The sequence below is a fragment of the Solanum pennellii genome, chromosome 6 (genome assembly GCF_001406875.1).
Source record: "Solanum pennellii chromosome 6, SPENNV200".
In the NCBI taxonomy this organism is placed as follows: domain Eukaryota; kingdom Viridiplantae; phylum Streptophyta; class Magnoliopsida; order Solanales; family Solanaceae; genus Solanum; species Solanum pennellii.
In genome coordinates, this window is record NC_028642.1 from 59713659 (window position 1) to 59732867 (window position 19209).

Genomic DNA, 19209 nt, shown 5'->3' on the forward strand with positions numbered 1-19209 from the left:
GTTTACATTATATAATCAGTGTTGTATTGAGAATTTTCAACTATAGTTGATATTTATTTAATACTGTTAGACAAATTTATTCAATTTTTTAGACTTTTCCAGAACAAAACCAACCTTGCGTCATTATTCGCCACGTGTACAATGTCAACACAAATTCCTAAGAAAAAACATCAAAATCTATTTCTCCTCCTTGATGGAATAGAACTATTCAATCTCTTTTCTGTTCAATCTGACACGTTTCGCAAAACTATAACGTCAGTAAAACATGCCGCCGTTACAATCCACGTGGCAGTCAAAGAAACATGCTGGTAAAAGCTTTAGTTAAACGCTGGATTAATTGATCATACGTGTCAGGAAAACTCTCACGTCATCGTTTCTTTTCACGCCACGTGGCCTTCTTCACTACATTTACTGCTTAAATAAATACATCTATTCTTTTTTATCTTCTTCGTATATCTTTTTTGTTGAAAAAAGAAAATACAGGAAAACAAGGTTAAAAAAAAGATGTTGGAGCTTATGAAGGGTAATTTTGAGGAAGATGAAAATGGGATTGGATTGAGTTTAAGCTTATCAATTGGAGGAAATTACACAAAGAAAGATGATCAAATCTGTAATAATTCAGATGATAAGATGTTAATAGAGTGTCAAAGATCAAAAAAGAGGGCATTACATAGAGAAATGATGGAGAATGAGGAATTAGTTAGTAGAAAAAGCAAAATTAGTACTTTTGGTGATGAAGATGTAAAAAGCTTGAATCTTTTTGTTAATCAAGATTCATGTTTAAAGGATCACAAGCTTGTAGTTCCAATTTGCGATCATCGGAATGTTGAGAAAAGGGAATTGATGAAGAAAAATTGTGGAGGTTTTAGAATTTATAACTCATATCAATGTAGAAGTAGTGAGTCGAATGGATCTACAATTACAGAACGCCAAAGTTCGTCTCCTAAAGGTAATTTATTTATTTAATTTAAAATTTATTAGTAATAACTGCATAACTCTGATCAGCTATCACATCACTCCACTCTGTGTGGGCTTGCAGGTACAAGTAGGAGTAATGTCACGTTCATCGAAGATGAGCAGGACCAAAAAACAGAGGAAAAGAGGAATTGTGGCATGATTCAGTTGCTTTATCGAATGCCGTGTGTTTCAGCAACGGGCAATGGCCCAAATGGGAAGACGATAGATGGATTATTGTGCAAGTATGATAACAAAATGGAGATTAATATAGTTTGCGTTTGTCATGGAAAGTCATTCACCCCTTCTCAATTTGTGGAGCATGCTGGGGGTGTTGATTTATCTCAACCTTTAAAACACATCACTGTAACTCCCCCCTGTTTTTGATGATCTTTTAATTTTTTATATTAAATCGAGATAGGCTTGAATGAAACGATATGGATCAAAGATTCACTTATATTAAATCGAGATAGGCTTTTATTTCTTCTTGTGGTTCAAGATGAATTCTTTTAGTTGTGTCATTGAATTTTGAAAGCAGCACAACCCCACAATTTGCGTGAAATGGAAGCAATAAACAAAACTAAGCCCAACAATTGGACGAAAAAAAAACAAAATAGAAGAGTACAAGTAGTACAAATAATTGAACGAACAAAAAGGTAAGTACCACCAACAAGCAATGTCCAAGATTCTGCAAGTTGCAACTAACACCACCAAATAATGTTAGGGTCCTTCCATCGACCAATTATTATTACCATTTTGTTATAAATTAGTTGGACAAACAAAAATTAGTCTGGATAATTATAAATTGATGGTGAGATAAATCTGAGTTTACATAGTTACCCATTCAATCGATGATAAATTATAGGTCGACTTTCCAATCATATATTTTAAAAAATCCTATAATTATAGGGTCAAACTTTTCTAATCATATATTTTTATTTAAAAAAATTTTCTATGCGTCAAAATGTGACACATAAATTGAAAAATAGAAATAAAGGAATAGAAGAGTATTAAGTGTAATTTATCAGTTTTATATTTGAATAATTTTTTTACCTGATTATATAATTAAATTTATATACGTCTTTGATCAGTCACATAACAAGTGCTTTCAAATTTTTTAGGAGCATGAAGCTATTACTATTATTAAATAATCGAGAGAAGTATTAAAAATATCTTTAAATAAGTTAGACGAGTATTTAAAAAAAAATTGTGCTTTAGTCTTCTTACAAAATTCGATATATTTAATTTTAATTTTCAGTCATGTTTAGGCGATTAATGGTTGAAGGAAATGTTCTATTATTAAACGTTTGTATTGACATTGCAAATATATATTAAGACCCTCTGTTTATAATGTTAACAATCAAAATAAATTAAAATAAATTAGAACTAGAAACTTCACCAACTAATAGATCTTAATTAAATATAAATAAGTAATATCATAAGTAATAAATTTTAAACGATTTAACTTTTCTGCTCTATCTTAAATTATTATTCATACTTCAATTTTAAATACTAATAAATTCTAATTAAACACAAATAAGTAATATCATTACTAAAAATCCTAAACAGTTTAAAATTTGTATTCTAACTTTAAATTATTATTCATATTCCAATTTTAAATACTAACAAATCCTAATTAAACATAAATAAGTAATGTCATAAATAACAAATTCTAAACAACTTAAAATTTGTACTCTAACTTTAAATTATTATTCCTACTCCAATTTGAAATTGTTATTCCAACAATATTAATCCAAAAATGAATTTATTTTACTACCAAATTTCTATCAATTCTAATAAAGACATAAAAATCTGCTTAATATGTTGATTTACTCAATAATAAATACTAAAATTAGTAAAATATTTAATTTAATTTAATATATTTTTCCATCTAATCCTATGATTAATAAGTACTCCTAAATCCTAATACTAGTAGTACCACTAATTTTTCGTGTGTATCTATATATATAAAATAATTAGGAGACACCACATCACGTGTATAAAATCTTCTTTGGAACCCTTTCTCTCTCCTTCTTCCACTCTCTCTCTCTACTCGCGCCTCTTTTTCGAGATCCACCACTCTCTCTACAGCAAAACCCTAGAACTCAAACCTTCCTCCTCCGCATCTAGAGAGAGAAACACACGAAGAGAGAGAAACTCAACGACTGTACATCAAGCTTTCTCTCTTTCCACTTACCTGATCCGATATAAATCCAGGTATGAATGTTTAATTTTTTTGAATTAAGTCTTTTCTTTTTTTTCAAGGATTCGTTCATGTAAGATCACGAGAACAGAGGATTTGAGTTTTTTTTTTTTGGTTAATTTTGTGTTTAGTGCTATAAATAGGAGTTCGATTGATTGACGATGGCAGCGGAAGCAGCAGTAGCAGTAGCGGCAGTAGCACCAGTGTCTGCTCAAGTTGTACGTATATAAATCATTGCATTTAGTTTGTTTTGGTTTGAGCTGTGGATATTGATTGAGTTCGATGTGTTTGTGTATATAGGTTGCGAATGCTTTTGTGCAGCAATACTATCATATATTGCATCATTCGCCGGGGCTTGTATTCAGGTTTTACCAGGATATAAGCAAGCTTGGACGTCCTGAAGAGGATGGATCCATGGGTATCACTACGACAATGCAAGTAAGTGCAAGTGAACTGATCTTCGCATATACTATGGTCCATGTTCTTCCCTTTTCCCCTATATTGATTTTGTTGCAGACTTGTGAACAATGTGCCTAAATATTTGTTTGTTGGATGAGGGAGTTGATTGTGTGAAGAGTAAAGGATTTGAAATCTGTTGAATTTTTTTTTTATTGCTTGTAGGTAAAGATCACGTTTTTAGATGAAATTTCATTAATCATCATCATTATTAGGTGATCACATGTAAAAAATACATTTTTCTAATTAATATCTGCATATTTTAATGGAAAAAATGGTTCTTTGTCTAAATGCCTTAATTTGACTTTGCACATATATTGAAAAGCCTGAAACTGGATTATTGTTCTTAGTTGAGAGAGCATATTCTATATCGACATTTAGTTTTATGTAGAATGATGTAGAGTGAGAAGTTATACTTATGGGCATTGTTAGCTGTAGAGTTGTGTATACTTGAATTTAGATGCAGGCTTTTTTGGGTTTGGAGAAGATTTAATTACCTTTGAATGACTGAAAATAGTCAACCTTGAGAGGCTCACCTTTAGCTACAATAGGGAGATAACGTTATTACTTTTTGATGCTGTCTTGTTTACTAAAATGATCTTTTGAATTAACAACGCCAGAGTTGCTAATGTTCTTTTGTTTGATGTGAAACACAGGCAATAAATGATAAGATACTCTCACTCAACTATGGAGATCTCAGAGCAGAGATCAAGTCTGTGGATGCCCAAGAATCCTTTAATGGCGGGGTGCATGTCCTTGTAACTGGATATTTGACTGGGAAAGACAACTTGATCCGGAATTTCTGTCAAACTTTCTTCCTAGCACCGCAAGATAGGGGGTACTTTGTCTTGAATGATATGTTTCGATATGTAGAGACTGCCGGTCAGCATGATACAGTCCAGGTTCCAGTAACTGATGCTGTGGCTCCTGTCACACCAGAGCAAAGTAATTGCAACAATCTTTGGTTCTTTTGGCAATACCGTAATAAGCAACTGACAGTTTTTCTTTTACCAGTTGTTGCAGATCCACCTACAGCACCGCAGAATCACATTCCTGAGCAAAGCACTCCACCAGCAGAGGAAGCTGACGTGGGAGAAGTTTACAACCCATCTGAGAATGGTGATGTGCTTATTGTTGAGGAGGAAGTGCCTGTGTCTGAGGTTGTCCATGAAGTCCAAGATGGCTCTGAAGTGATAGCGGAATCTGACAACAAAACTGGGGAAGTTCCTAAGAAGTCATATGCTTCAATTGTAAGTGGTCATGGCAAAAAATAACTGGATGCATAGTCTACTTAGCGTATACTTTTAAGGGCTTGGTTAGCAACATTTGCACCTCTTTACTCATATTTGCTGTCAATAGTTTAGACATATTAGCATCTGCCAAGTCTAGTTGGTCTGTAGTCAAAGATGATTCAAGGATAGAGAAGGTCTATTCAAGATTTCTTAAGTTAAGAAAATCTGCTATTTATTTCAGGTCATGCATCTCAAGGAAAGTGCTGCAACCTTCTCCCCTCCTCCAGCACCTGCTGCTAGGAAGCCTATGACAAAGAGTGTTGTGCAAGTGAATCAGCCTGCTGCCACAGCAACTGATGGCCCATATTCCAGCTCAGAGACCATTGATAACATAAATGACACCGAAGGCATGCAGCTGCAGAGTTTGCTTCTACTTTTTCAATCCATTTTTTTTCAGTATGAGTTGTGTTGATTTCTCATTGTTGCGTTTGTTAAATTGCCTCCAGCAGCTGATGGCTACTCAATCTATATAAAAGGCCTGCCTATGAGTGCAACTGTGGCATTACTTGCGGATGAGTTCAAGAAGTTTGGGCCAATAAAAAATGGAGGAATTCAAGTGAGAAGTAACAGGGTATGTTTGTTTGTGCTATTTTCCTGCTTATTAAAGAAATAATCTGAATGTGTGCATTCTTTTGCCATATGTCCCTCTGCATTAATGGATTCTCTAATCATAAATTGGTTAATGGCAGCAACAGGGATTTTGTTTTGGATTCGTGGAATTTGAAGTGGAAAGTGCTGTGCAAAAAGCAATCGAGGTATCTCATGTTTATCCCTCTTGCATGTCATGTATTTTTAGATGGAGCGGGTGAAATCGAGAGGAACAGTAGCTTAAATTTATTTCATCAAGTTCGAGAGTTCTGTGAAATGCATAAGAAATTACTGAGCAGTGAGAATCCATATGCTCTTCTTTTGTTAGTTGTTTTGAGTAACCATATTATCCACCTTCAGCAAATTGATGGCGCTGGATTGAGTTAGTATTACTTTTTAAGGTCTTGATTGTATATTTAAATTGAGTCAATTCCTTTACCCCCAATTTGACTCTGTCATTGTTTAGTCATCCTGCGGCGGATGATTAGTAGTTCAATGCCGTGTAATATTCCAACCAGACCCTTAGTTGAAAAAAAAGCTATGTCACTAGGCTGAGTTTAATTGCAATTCAATTAAGAGAATGAAGGATAATTACTTAAGTTTGATTTGTCTGCTAACCTCTGGTTATTATCGTATCGCTAGTTGACCTAAACTTTCGGATGGATGGATTTGTGTTGCCTATCAATGATTGTATTCCCTGTTGAACGTGTTAAATCCAGGTGGGTTACACGTTTGTGGGTCAAAGTTGGTACTGTTTAAGTTAACTACATGTTGCTTGAATAACCTATCGAAGTGTGGTGTGGCTGCTTACAGTTTTATGGGTCCTACTTTGATACCCCTTATCTTTTAGAGTGGAATATGGATATAATTAACATGGTCAATCACATTAATTTATTTACAATTCTTATTGTCACCTTAGTATGGATATGATTAACATGGTCAATTTGCATTAGTTTTCCCCATCCGATGCATTTCTTTTCACCTGCTCAGTTTACTTTTGGTTTTGTGCTTCATTTTTCTACAGGCTTCTCCAGTTCTCATTGGCGATCGGCAAGCAGTGGTCGAGGAAAAGAGGTCTACTAATTCTCGACGTAAGTTTTAACCATTGCATTATCACCAGGGAAAAAATGTATATTTGATGAGTTATTGGTGTAGTGGGGGTGTGTTTCCATAGCGGCTGCTTCTGTTTTGATTTTTGGAGAATATTATGTTATATACTTCCCTAGACTAGAATTGTGAAAAGAGAAAAATGCAGAGTAATATTATTACTTCTTCACAGTGAATCTAAATGTCTTTTCTGCTGCAGTTAACGCCAGAGGTGGTGGTAGGTTTCAATCTGGAAGGGGCGGTGGATTCAGGAATGATGTTGGAGGAAGAGGGCGAGGAAACTATTTAGGTGGCAGGGGTTATGGTCGAGATGATTTCAATGGAAGAAATGAGTTCAATAACAGGGGTGGGAATCGTGGGGGTTCATCAAACCGTGGAGGTGAAGGATATCGGCGAGCTGACAATACAGGTGGGCGAATGAGTCGTGGTGGTGGAATGTCTAATGGAACAGCCAAAGGCCCGGCTCCTCGCTATTCTGCTACAGCTTGAAGAGTAGTAGCTTAGTATAATTTATTTGAATCGACATTTAAAATGATTTATTGTTAAGGTGAACAGAAATTTTGTCAAGAGCTAATGATGTTTTCTCAAAAAGCTCTTTTTGCTAAATTTTTTCTAGTTCAATTTCTTTTCTTTTTTTCTGGTTAATTGGATAGGTGGAGAGGTAGGAATGATATATTTTTTTTTGGAAGTAGATTTCGTGTGTAGCATACGGGTGTTGGAGCCCCTAGCAAATCATACGTCATTCGTGGGCTTTTGCCTTTTTTGTATTGAATTATTGTTGGGGGCTTGTGGAAATTTAATTATTTTAACGTCGATTTTACTTTTGTTTTATATTTGGATAAGCTTGTGCATTGGGGACACGCATATTACAAACCTTGCATAACACGAGTAGGAATGAGTTTGGATCTGGTATAGGCATAATGTATAGATAAATGAACAATGGTTCTAACTTAACAAGAATGAATAACGTTGAATCCCAGCTCATAGTCTGATGTTTAAGTAGTCAAATCCTTTGAAGTCTAACATGGTTAATAACAATTGGTTGTGTATGGGAACCTCTAAAATCTACGTCAATGCACATGCAACCCATATTCAAAACAAAATCATATCTGAACCATCACACCAGAGTGACAACAAGAAAATAACTTGCTTAATCCTGAAATCTGTAATACATTAACCCACAAAATTGCAAATATCTCAGCTCTGACAGTAGCCTTCTGAAATAATATAACAAGATATATTATTTTTACTTCTGGTCCATAAAAATAGTAAACATCGTATAGACAATTGAAAACTAAAGCTAAACTACTGCTCGAAAAAATAAATAAGACTTGGATAGACAAGATACCACCTACGACATAGAAAGTGGATACTAATTTTCAGTGTGACTGAGCAGGAACAAGTCATGTTGAGGGATGCTTGCAGGAATAGCTTGCTGAACCCGACAAGCAAATATCCACCTGTTCTCATGTACTTAAAAACCAAAATTACACCCCTGCACGTACTCATTTTCATAATCCACATACTTCGACCATAAAGGCCGATATTGGGCCATAGCAATATCAAGCCATGGCTTCATATTCCCATTAAAGTGGACAACTGCAGCATTATTGATCTCTTCCATACTGATACTTGGATTATAACCAAGCCCTAAAACATGCCATGATTTGTCCAGTGGCTTTGTTGTGGAGTAAAATGTGATTAATCCTGGAGGCAGAGTACCCAATTTCCATAAGGTCCGGTTTTCATTCTGCAAAGATTAGAAGCCCCCTTTAGTGAAAATAGTAAAAACTTGTAATTCACACCGTACAAGTCTAACTAATTAAAATGCGATGCAGCATGACACAAAAATTGCTTTAATGGAAACAGCTGCAAAAGCTAGTATATGTGACTAAGTTAACCTACCAGAAGCAAGACACCATGCTTAATAACCTCTTCAGATCACAGTTATAACTACTGGACACACTCTGTAGAGAGCTCAAAACAGATGAGGTCAAAACAGGAGCACATATGTATGCATGTGTACGCCTGCGAGCATGCATGTATGCACATGACCTATATTCTTTGTTATAGATAGAAAAAAAGGCAGATCCGTGCTTAATAAGAACATGCAAGACAACGGGAGGGTTTGTACGAAGGAAAATAAGTGATCTTCGTACAAATTTTCTTGTATTTGGTACATAGATACAATATTATTTTCTTAAGTATTCGTGTATAATCTAGATAAACTATTGGAGTTGGAGGTAGGGAGGGGTGTAAGTTAGTGGGTATGGACTATGGTGGTGGAGTGTGTTGAAGGGTGAGGACGAAACAATTGATGTGGAATGTGATGTGTGGAACTTGTCTTCTGTACTTCTATTAGCGAGGTCATTTTCATCATTTCTAAGGAACTTATTCTCTTTAGAATATGTTCTCCAAATATTTCGACCAACCAAACATGGAAAATTTGAAAGACACCTTTTGGAAACTGTTTTTCCCCATACCAAACACACCCAAGAACTAACTACCCATAAAAAGTTGTAATCTAACATTTCTGGAATAAATATAACTCTACTAATCCTATGTTCTGTTTAATGCGGCACACTTTTTCCTCTATAGTCTGTTTCGAGAAGAATGAACACATTTATACATTTTGAAACGCTTAAATTTTGAGTTTCCCATTTACTCTTAATAATATGCTTTTATAGCCACATAAATATTATGCCAGGGATTAAGACAAGTTCAAAAGTCCTTGCTTTCTTGAACTTCATCCGCAGATAAAATTGCCACATAAATGAAATGGATGGATAGTATATCTTACCAGAGTCTGCCAATAATGGTAATCCTCTGTGAGCTTCTCCCTCCTCCAAGCATCCAAATCAAAGAAGTTCATTCCATAAGCCCATGCACACGCCTTTGGATTGAACTTAGAATTGATCAAAGGATGAGAGAAATTCATGTATTGTGCATAGCGATGAAATGAACCAAAACATGTCTCCACAGCTCCATTCACCTTACCATCCATATCTATCTTCCATAGACCAGTCAAATCCTTCTGAACAACAATATCATCGTCCAAGAACAATATCCTGTGCAACTTGGGGTACAATTCTGGTAAATAGAATCTAATGTGGTTCAATATGGAGAGATACTTCGGGTTTCTGAATTTCATATTAGTTGTATCCTTTGTTGCATTTTCGAGCTTATTCTCGAAGTAAAACTGCTGAAGTTTTGCAGATTCAAGCTGTTTAAGTACCGGAACATACGAAGAATTCAGGAACTTATAATCCTCGACCGCCTTCACTTCGATAAAAGCTCCATTATATTCTTTCATCTTGAACATAACTTGCATAGCCCCAAGATTCATTTTATCAGTCACCACGTGAAACACATGCTTCGATGGGTCATTCGAGTTTTTAACTGCTGAATTCACCACAACTGAAGCAGCAAGAACGTTGTCAGAGAAGATTGCATAATGATAAAGGCTAGGATCCTCAAATTCTGGTGGAGTAGGCTTCCCATCATCTGTATACTTATCAGGATGAGTGATACGCTCATCCATTAACCTCATTGCCAAACAATGCACGCTCTTCGGGATAGACTTGGCAGCAATCAAGCTCGAGAAAGCACCTTGCTTCTTCGCCTTCATTAGCTGCTCATTGACGGCAAATATTGTATCTTTCAGCTTCTGAATCTTCAATTGATTATCAAATGACTCTTTCGCCTCAGCAACAACTTGCCGGGTGACTTTAATCCTTTCCTTCACCTCCTTCTCAAACTGCCTAAGAACTGACTCATTCATTGAGTTACCATCCGAGTCAAACAATTGGCGGTATAAAGGTTTTGAAGTCAGATCGCTAAAGTTCCTAGATAACTCAGCAAAAACTCGAACGAGTTTTGAGTTCTCAAGCTTCAGCTTCCGAGCATAGGAAGCATAAGCCAGAACCAATGAACGGTGATCATCTGCTTGCTTCTTGATCTGATCTAGCCGCGGCTTCAATGGATCAGATTTTAGAGCCAAAACCGACCTTCGTAATGATCCAACTACTCTAAAATCACGTGAAATTCCCTATTCAATCACATTTGACACTGTCAATACAATACCTACTTAGGGATAAAGAAAGATCCAAGAGAAATTATGCAATTCATGCATATTAAAACTCAGAACTCATAAAAACCTCGTGGAATCACAAAATCTCAACAACAAGTCTAGAATCACCACGCCCGGACAAGTATTTCAAAATTCATGAGATGATAATAACCAATCAAATCTTTCTAGACTAAGATCTTACTAACTAGAGAATAAAACATAATGTAAAAATCTTTCACAATCAAAGCATCCAGATTGAGATCCTAAGGAAAAAAATCACAAAAAGTAATCATAATAATATGTTTCCAGATTTAGATCTAAGTAACTTGATAACATGCAGATACTCGATAAGTAACAAAAAATTAAGTAAAGTATCACGAGATCACAAGTCAATAATAAGAAGAAAAAAAATACATAGATTATAGGTTAACCGACAGTAAATCAACCGCATAGAGATAAATGAGAAATTTCGAATGTAAGTACTTACAACGCCGAGATCAGAAGGATCTGCAGAGGAAGTGTAGAGAGAAGAGAGAGCTAATGAAAGGAAAACAGCGACAGTGATAAAAGACGCGAATAGGTTGAAGGTGAACCGTATTCCGGTGCCGGTGACCGTACGGGAGCTCCGGAGAGCCATTTTTGTTAAGCAAGTCTCCGTTTTCGAGATATAATGCTTGCTTGAGAGGGAGGAGTATTTATTGTTTGATTTTATGAGTGTGATTTATTTCACACTTTTGAGAAAAAATGGAGAAATTGGAGAGAGGCAACTGGCGAGTGAGCAAGAAACGCGGATTTGACGGTGGAGTTTGGTATGGGTCCCACATTTTGATAAAGTAAGTGGGTCCTACTCTTTTGATACTAATACTTTATTTCATATTTAGTTAGATAAAATTGTTACTATCTGGTAATTGTTGTTACATTTTTATCCCATATTAAATGTAGGATAATTATTTTGAACAATTAGTTTTAAAATAATTACACGCTGTATTTGTCTCTAACTTGGGGTTTTTGCAATTATTGGCAATTTCACATTGTGTTTAATAACAATTTGTTTGGGAATAAATAAGTACAATAATGAAACTAATTAGGGCTATACAAAAGTAGTTAGCAAGGCCCAATTTCTACGTAGCCCAACCCATGGTGTTAGGGCTTAAATAGTCATAATATATAAAAATAATTCTTAATTTGGCTTCAACAAACAATTATGCTCTTCAATTTTGAAATATGCACAAGTAGACACTTAGGGGTCGTTTGGTACAAAAATGAATAATGCAGGGATTAGTAATGCACGGATTAGCAATGCAGAGATTAACAATGCAGGGATTAGTAATGCAGGGATTATTTTTATCAAGTGTTTGGTTCATTGTTTCTTATCTAATTTTGTGTGTGGTTTAAATGTTTTTTTAAAAAAAACTTTCCAATTATACCCTAGAGTTATTATGAGATTTTGTATTTCATGTAATTGAGTCAAAGTAGATAATTAATGGAGAATATTATTTTTTTATAACATTTTTAACTAGTTAGGAGAATAAAATTTTTATTGTCATGTTCACTATTTTCTCACTTAAATTATTTGAGAGTAAATAATTGTCATCTTAATAAATTAGAGTTAATAACTCAAAAGGTTACACAACTATAATGATTATAGAGAAAATTTATTGAACTTTGTTTTGTATCAATAAATTTTAAAAAACTCTTTATCATAAAATAAAATAAAAATATAAAATAAATATAGAAAAATAAATTAAACTATTTTTATACTCGAGATGTGTGTGTATATATATATATACACACACACTCTTGTTTTAGACTACTTGTGTAATGTTTAATGAACTTTCATTAAGAGACAATATTTTACTTATGAATTGTTCTTAAATTCATACATCAACATTAACATATTAGTCGGATTATAATATTTTATATTAATAATAAATAGATTAAGTAATTCATATTTTAGAAACAAAAAATTATATCTAAATAATAAAAGTTGTAAGCTAATTTATTTAAATAACTTTATTAGTATAAATATAAAATATAAAATATAAAATCAAAAAAATAAATTAAATATTAAAAGGATTTGAGGGGTATTTTTGTCTTTACCTAGAATAGTCCATGGTATTAGAGCTAATACCTCCAAATGGAAGGTATTAGCAATACATCACATAATACCATGTAGGATGTATTAACTAATCCATGGATTAGTAATACATAGGCTTACATTCCTAACAAACACAGTATTAAATTATACCACATCTAATACATGGATTAAATCTTTTAATAAATCCTACCAAACGCCCCCTTAAACTTATATAATATTGAACACGAAGGCACAAGTGTCCTACATGACATTATACATGTGGGATGTCATGTAGGACACAAAATTGTCATGTATGGTGTCATGTAGGATGAATGTGTTCATTTGCTCAATTTTATACAAGTTTAAGTGTCTACTTGTACACATCGAAAGTCAAAGGTCATAGTTACCAACTGATGCTAAGTTAAAGTCATGTTTATACATTATGTCGCTTAAACAAATGTTACCATCAATCAAAATAATTAGATTTATCAGTCTTACAAAGAAGGTATAATCTCATGTACACATTATCATCCTCACACACTAGTTGTTACACAACACTGATAATAGCCAAATATACATAAAGTGGAGTATTATTTTGTATCCAGATATATATATCATGCTTATCATACCTAATATATAAAACATAAAGAGTATATCATAGTCTAATATCTAGTATTAAGAGTCTAATATTTTGTTAATATAAAAAACTAATCAAGTATAAAGATAAAATTTAAAAGAATATATTTACTTAAATCTTCTCAAAGGTGCGATTTGCTCAATATTTTCGTATTTATTAAGAAATAGAGTTCCCTATCCACTTGAGCTCAATCTCAAACTAGTTTAGCCGATATAAAAATCCATAGTCAAAGTATAAAATTTGTGTACGACATGAATAATATCTGCTCAATCAAATAATTCTATTAAACAATGCAAAATATCCGCTACTATGATTTAAATTCCCTTTTAACATGTAACGCTTGATGAAGGGGATGTTATTTTAATTTGTCACTATTAAGATAGTTAAATGAAGATATAAAATGATAATAACTACGAAATTATATCACTAATATAAACATTCCAAAAGTTAGTTATTACTTTTTTTTTTCTTAACAAACTAGGAAGTTAGTTAACTACAAGTATAAATAGTTCAAAAATTAGTCTATTTCCCTCTCTTTTTCTTTCTTCCTCTCTGCTTCTACATTTCTTCTGCAACTTTCACTATCATCATCTTCTTGTTCTTGTTCAAACTCGGAATCAAGAAGAAATTTCATCAAGATCATGTCTGAAGATAAACGCGAAAATGGCCAAAATAAGAAACAAAAGATGAAGTCTGCAGTACAAGAGGAAGAAGAGTATAAACCAATTATGCAAGAATTATTTTCTCAAACGAACACGAACTTCATGATCCCTATATTCCCGGTATTCATTCTGCTTATCTGATTACAATTTTCTTTTTTACCATCACCATTTATGTATTCTGTTCTGTGAGTTGAAAAAATGATCTTCTTTGTTGATTTAGGATACAATTGAATCTGCTAATCGAAGCACGGATCTTTTTCCTCTCCAGAACAAATATATTGAGCAAGGGTACATTTTCTTTCAAGAATTACAAAATGTCCTTGATTAATTTTTTTTTTCTCGAAAAATGATGTCTTAACATGAGTTCTTGGATCAGTGAAGAAATTCCGTCATCTGTAGCTGTGGAAGCGAATCAAAGTTCCAAAGTATTATTGTCAAAAAGGAAAAGGTCTAATCTTGAAATTGTTGAAGAATTGCCAAAAGGATCAATGGAGGAGGATAGTGAAAACGATTTTGATTCGATAAATTTGCTGATTAGACTGGTGGAGACATGCCTTGAACTGAACTCTGAAGATGATATGGAAATGTAAATGGAATTTTCTGATTAGATTTAGTGACCAACTTTTCAATCTGATGAGTCTGATGAAGATTACATTCCTTGATCTAAAGTCTGAAGATGCAATAGAAAGGTAAATGCAATTCATAAATAGATCTAGTGACCAAAAACACTACTCATATAGAAGAGAACAGTATGTAGATTGTGACCAATTTTCCTTGTTTTGTATCAGCAAAAAAATGCTATTTGGATAAGGAAGGCCTATTGACTTTTACTGTTTTAATCTTGCTTTAGACATAATTACCAAATCTCTATTGCATCAGTGTTGCTTCATTATACTGGCTGATCTGTAGATTCTTACCCTAGCTCCCTTATGTGTTGCGAGAGGTAGCCGGTAGAGTGATTAGGCAGGACATGTCATAACTTCTGATAAGAGGTTGTGGAGGTCGAAAATTAAGATAGAAGGTTAACAGGTAGTAGAGTGTTTTGGTAATGTAATTTTGTATCTTGTTGATTGTTCCTGCTTGTTTTGCTATTAGAAACAACCTTTCTACGTCTCCAGGTAGTGGTAAGGTATGCCTACACACCACGCTCCCAAACCCTCTAGAATGTCTCTGCCTTTTACTGTTGAAAGTAGACAAAATTGAGCCAGACAGCAAAATAACCTTTGAATAAACAGCACTATACTGTTGAGATTTGGGATCTCATTTTACTTAACATAGAGACAGATATGGAATATAACACTGCCTGTGTGAGCCTGTCTATATTGTTGGTTCCAAACTTGGATACACGAAGAGGGTTACCGTAGTTTGACTACTAGAGCAGAACTTATGAATATATGATGAATTATAACAATACCAAAAGAAATGAGCATAAATTGAGAGGCTATAGCCAACGTAAACTTGGCTAAGATTCAGAGATAGTTCATACCGATATCATATGAGGGATAAACATACAAGGAATTTACAAACAATTTCAAGTTTTATTTCTATAGAAACTAGAAAGTAATGTCAAAACTCTCAATCTCCACAATGAACCTTCTTGTTGTTCTTGCTCACATGGTGTATCCATTTAAGCCCTTTAATTGCCTTAGAAATCCTCACAAAATCAGACCTTCCAATTCCCAAATTCATTTTCCTAGCTGACAACTTTAGTGCCTGTAAGCAACACAACTGATCAATGTGCTCACTTGTCTGTTCTACTTTTACATAGCTCTTCACCTTTTCTTTTTTCTTCACCTTCTTATTCTTTTTATTATCTCTGTTTTCTTTCTTTATAGAGTCGATTTCGTACTTTTCCCATAGCAAATCCATTCCTTCACCACTGCTATTACTAGCACTGAGCCTTTCCTCATAAAACTTACATCCCAATGTCCTTTTCCAATCTTTTGCTTTATGGAATTTTGTCCCCTTTGACTCAATTTTCTTCTCTTCAAACACATCAAGTTCTTTCAAGAAGTCTTCCAGTATCTTCTTCTTCATTATGCCCCTATTACTACTCATTTCATCTGAAATTTCTCCCCAATTTTATTTCTTACACATATGGCTGTACTAGAGCCTAATTCATAACATGATGACTCAAGAATTGATCATTCACTCCCCTCAGCTGATTTACAGTCCTAGAAGTCAACTTCATAAAAAAAATGGGGGTAGGGGAATGGGAAATGATGGAGGGGATTACACCATAGGGAATCAAAGTTTAGCGAACAAACTGAACTACTAAGATTCCACGAAATTCTATTGAGTTTCAATAAGAATTGAACTTTCACTTCCCTTAGCTGATTTACAATCCAAGAATTCAAAAGGGTATCCTAAAAACACCATTTTGAAGACTTCAACCTTAATGTTTATGCAGAGAGAATAATACTTAACATGTCTGATTCAAAAAAAGATCTTTGGGGATGAAGGAAAAAAGCAAAAGGGGAGAGAAAAGATAGGATTTTTACAAGTTGAAGAAAGATTAGAATGGAGTAGGAGAAGCAAAGAAGAGAATGAAGGGAGAGGAAGTCAAAGATAATAAATAATAGCATAAAATTGAGTATTTGTAGAACTGATAGATAAGAACAGCTCAGACATTTTTATTCCTGAAGAATAGTAGTGGAGAACAAGGGGGGAATTGAAAAATGGAAGATGGAGGAGAAATGGGGGAAGAATTAGTAAAAGAAGAATCTTGTGCCCTGTAAAAACAGTGTTGTGACTTGTGATGCTAAATGCCTAGGGGTGTGATCTAATTTTGAAACAACGAGAATAAACAGTCAAATCTCTATATAATGATTCCGAAATTATATCAAAATGTTATTACAGAAGAAGAAGATTGTTTATAGAAAAAATTCACTATAATTCATATGAGGCGAGTAGAAACTAAGCTGTCAAGACCTCTGTTATGGTCATGGAGATGCTCTTTTTAGCATCCAATTCTGTTTACATACACAATTCTTCAAGAAAGAGTTAAGAACTTTAGATTACATTTAGATCAGGAATAATCGATCATCCCCACTTAAAATTATACTCAATGCGACCAGTGAAAGAAGCCTAAATTAAAATGCACTAACAGAAGCCTAAGCCGGTTTTGTGATTCCTAAAAAAAAGAAAGAAAGAAGATCTTCCTTCCAACGGTTACCCTACTGATTCTCAAGTTGTAAAACTTAGTCAAACCACTAGTGTGACACTAATTAGTGCCAAAATCAAAAGCTTGGATCGCAAATTAAAACCAATAGAAGTAAAGGATCAAATATCTTAAAAGATAAACGATCTATTTAAATGTCAAATGCAGTACATATTCCACATCTTGTAAAAGAGTTGCTTAACAACATTCCAGATATTCTAAAATAAGTTAAACATCTGGCAGCTTTCACTCATTCATAACAGGTTTGTTTTCACTTGCTTTTGGCCTCTGTTCCTTGGGCTTCTGCTCTTCAGTTTTCCTGCAGAATTTAACAAAAAGGTTAGAGGCACTGCCCCATAAAATGCTTTGTGGTATGAAGCGCAGCTGTTGACACGACAACAAATAACACAACCACACAAGTGGACCGAAAACTACAGTAGATAAAGGTACAGGAATGTTCTCATAATACATTTAGGGGTCGTTTGGTGTGAGGGATAAGAATAATAAATAGTCTTGGGATAAAATTTAGATGTCTTGTTTGGTTATCATGTTTGGATAACTTATAGCATATAAGTGATAAGATACGTTATCCCATGACAATACCAAACGACAATGACCCCTTAGTGTACTTAAAACCCATGTTAGTCGATGTCTCCAAAAATGTTGGCACACGTGTGTCTGACCCTCCAAAAGTGCATAGCTTTCGGAGGATTGACACACCTGGAGATATTTTTGAAGAGCAACAGAGCTTTAAACCCAATTTCAAGAACTCTAAACAATCTTAGAGACTCTAATCTGAATGTTCTGTTAACTAAACAGCTACTTGCCACAAGTAGCTGGTTCTGATGGATCTGAAGTGCAAAGTTCAGTGCTTTCCTAAAAGATGTTTTCTTAGGGAAGCAGCTTCATAACAAGAATCATTAGAGATTGTATTAAGCCATAATAACATTGGAAAACATTTTTTGGCAAGATACATGCATACTACAAGACAACCTGAGATGCTACGTGAACAGAAACATGACATCTAGAGGAGAATATCTCATCATTACGGCTGAGGTTGCTTTGGTTTCTCTATAACATTAAATACCTACTGAGCAAAGCATAGGAAAAGCCAAAAGTCAACATGTTTCCTAATCGAATTATTTCTGAAACTGAATCCAAATTTCAGTCTTACACAAACAATCAGCCGTGACAAGAAAGTGTATTGACGAAGCATGACCATAATATAAAAGCATTCACACAATTGCCTATCAAACATATTTAATAGTCAAACCCAACATAACTCATCGCCGTTATACAATAGAGCAGAACAAATTGACAAATTTATACAAAGCTCACAATAGAGTAGAGCTAATCGAGAACTTTCTATATAAAATCTATTCAAAGCCCAGAACACACCAAAAAGGAAACGAACAAAGATATCGGGCATGCAATATGTTGCAGATAATGTGAAAGGAAATCTAACAGACTAGTTATTAAGAATTTCTTCTGCAAGCAGGCAAAATCCACCTCACAAACTACTAAACTTTACGTGTTAGGTTAGGCTATGAATTTGAGAATGTAACCCTAATAAGTCTAACCTACAGTATAAATCATAAATTCATAACACCTCCTGAACAACAAATCGGAAAACATTGCATAATGAGCATAAAACATTGAGCGATGATGAATTTACGGTTAGCGAGAAAATTCATATGTTTACCTCTTGTCAGATGCGCCTCCCTTCTGGCTGAGGAAGGATCGGAAAAGCGGCGAATTCACGTCGTAAATCATCGTCGTTGGTCGGCAACAAAAAAACCCTAATTTTCGCTTTGTTCACTTTCAACTTCTGTTTGAAAATTCGCTCTAGTCAAAAGCTTTATAGTATCGCTCCGGTAATTGGTAATGGGCCGCCAATTGAGACCTTATGGGCTAAGTCAATTCGGAATGGGTTTGTCAAGAATATCCGTAACACCGAAATAACAAATAACATTTTTACGATGATAATAGCCGTTTCACCTAAAT

At 34.3% G+C, this 19209-nt stretch overlaps 5 protein-coding genes across 11 annotated transcripts; 3 read left to right on the plus strand and 2 right to left on the minus strand.

The window, feature by feature from the left end:
* Window positions 1-332: 332 nt before the first annotated feature.
* On the plus strand, window positions 333-1452 carry LOC107022875 (ninja-family protein AFP3-like). Its single transcript, XM_015223452.2, has 2 exons — window positions 333-949; window positions 1040-1452. Exons 1-2 carry the CDS (start codon window positions 505-507, stop codon window positions 1339-1341), a joined length of 747 nt encoding a protein of 248 aa, XP_015078938.1. The 5' UTR covers window positions 333-504; the 3' UTR covers window positions 1342-1452.
* A 1486-nt stretch (window positions 1453-2938) lies between these two features.
* LOC107023393 (putative G3BP-like protein) lies at window positions 2939-7415 on the plus strand. 7 transcript variants are annotated; one of them, XM_027917846.1, is made up of 10 exons: window positions 2939-3171; window positions 3289-3375; window positions 3458-3595; window positions 4270-4558; window positions 4628-4863; window positions 5087-5267; window positions 5352-5476; window positions 5595-5660; window positions 6518-6584; window positions 6800-7415. In XM_027917846.1, the coding sequence occupies exons 2-10, from the start codon at window positions 3319-3321 to the stop codon at window positions 7087-7089; spliced, it is 1449 nt and encodes a 482-aa protein (XP_027773647.1). In that variant the 5' UTR covers window positions 2939-3171; window positions 3289-3318; the 3' UTR covers window positions 7090-7415. The 7 variants fall into 7 exon arrangements, with proteins under 7 accessions (XP_027773647.1, XP_027773649.1, XP_027773648.1 ...); XM_027917848.1 differs by having other exon boundaries at window positions 5601-5660; XM_027917847.1 differs by having other exon boundaries at window positions 3301-3375.
* A 313-nt stretch (window positions 7416-7728) lies between these two features.
* Window positions 7729-11431, minus strand: LOC107023399 (galacturonosyltransferase 8-like). The gene is made up of 3 exons (XM_015224088.2): window positions 11157-11431; window positions 9401-10648; window positions 7729-8350 (listed from the first exon to the last, which is right to left on the minus strand). The coding sequence occupies exons 1-3, from the start codon at window positions 11304-11306 to the stop codon at window positions 8075-8077; spliced, it is 1674 nt and encodes a 557-aa protein (XP_015079574.1). The 5' UTR covers window positions 11307-11431; the 3' UTR covers window positions 7729-8074.
* Window positions 11432-13950: 2519 nt separating this feature from the next.
* Window positions 13951-14875, plus strand: LOC114077485. Its single transcript, XM_027917402.1, has 3 exons — window positions 13951-14165; window positions 14266-14333; window positions 14422-14875. The coding sequence occupies exons 1-3, from the start codon at window positions 14025-14027 to the stop codon at window positions 14633-14635; spliced, it is 423 nt and encodes a 140-aa protein (XP_027773203.1). The 5' UTR covers window positions 13951-14024; the 3' UTR covers window positions 14636-14875.
* Window positions 14876-17304: 2429 nt separating this feature from the next.
* LOC107021547 (wound-induced basic protein) lies at window positions 17305-19055 on the minus strand. The gene is made up of 2 exons (XM_015222231.2): window positions 18908-19055; window positions 17305-17524 (listed from the first exon to the last, which is right to left on the minus strand). Exons 1-2 carry the CDS (start codon window positions 18976-18978, stop codon window positions 17452-17454), a joined length of 144 nt encoding a protein of 47 aa, XP_015077717.1. The 5' UTR covers window positions 18979-19055; the 3' UTR covers window positions 17305-17451.
* Window positions 19056-19209: the final 154 nt, after the last annotated feature.

Excerpts from the sequence above, each read along its gene's own strand:
- LOC107022875 (XM_015223452.2), top strand. The coding sequence starts at position 505 with ATGTTGGAGCTTATGAAGGGTAATTTTGAGGAAGATGAAAATGGGATT. Across the intron at positions 950-1,039 it reads CCAAAGTTCGTCTCCTAAAG|GTACAAGTAGGAGTAATGTC; the intron begins GTAATTTATTTA and ends GTGGGCTTGCAG.
- LOC107023393 (XM_027917846.1), top strand. The coding sequence starts at position 3,319 with ATGGCAGCGGAAGCAGCAGTAGCAGTAGCGGCAGTAGCACCAGTGTCT. Across the intron at positions 4,559-4,627 it reads TCCTGTCACACCAGAGCAAA|TTGTTGCAGATCCACCTACA; the intron begins GTAATTGCAACA and ends TTCTTTTACCAG. Across the intron at positions 5,268-5,351 it reads CGAAGGCATGCAGCTGCAGA|CAGCTGATGGCTACTCAATC; the intron begins GTTTGCTTCTAC and ends AATTGCCTCCAG.
- LOC107023399 (XM_015224088.2), bottom strand. The coding sequence starts at position 11,306 with ATGGCTCTCCGGAGCTCCCGTACGGTCACCGGCACCGGAATACGGTTC. Across the intron at positions 10,649-11,156 it reads ATCCTTCTGATCTCGGCGTT|GGAATTTCACGTGATTTTAG; the intron begins GTAAGTACTTAC and ends GTGATTGAATAG. Across the intron at positions 8,351-9,400 it reads ACCATTATTGGCAGACTCTG|AATGAAAACCGGACCTTATG; the intron begins GTAAGATATACT and ends TAATCTTTGCAG.
- LOC114077485 (XM_027917402.1), top strand. The coding sequence starts at position 14,025 with ATGTCTGAAGATAAACGCGAAAATGGCCAAAATAAGAAACAAAAGATG. Across the intron at positions 14,166-14,265 it reads TCATGATCCCTATATTCCCG|GATACAATTGAATCTGCTAA; the intron begins GTATTCATTCTG and ends TTGTTGATTTAG. Across the intron at positions 14,334-14,421 it reads AACAAATATATTGAGCAAGG|TGAAGAAATTCCGTCATCTG; the intron begins GTACATTTTCTT and ends TTCTTGGATCAG.
- LOC107021547 (XM_015222231.2), bottom strand. The coding sequence starts at position 18,978 with ATGATTTACGACGTGAATTCGCCGCTTTTCCGATCCTTCCTCAGCCAG. Across the intron at positions 17,525-18,907 it reads GGAGGCGCATCTGACAAGAG|GAAAACTGAAGAGCAGAAGC; the intron begins GTAAACATATGA and ends TAAATTCTGCAG.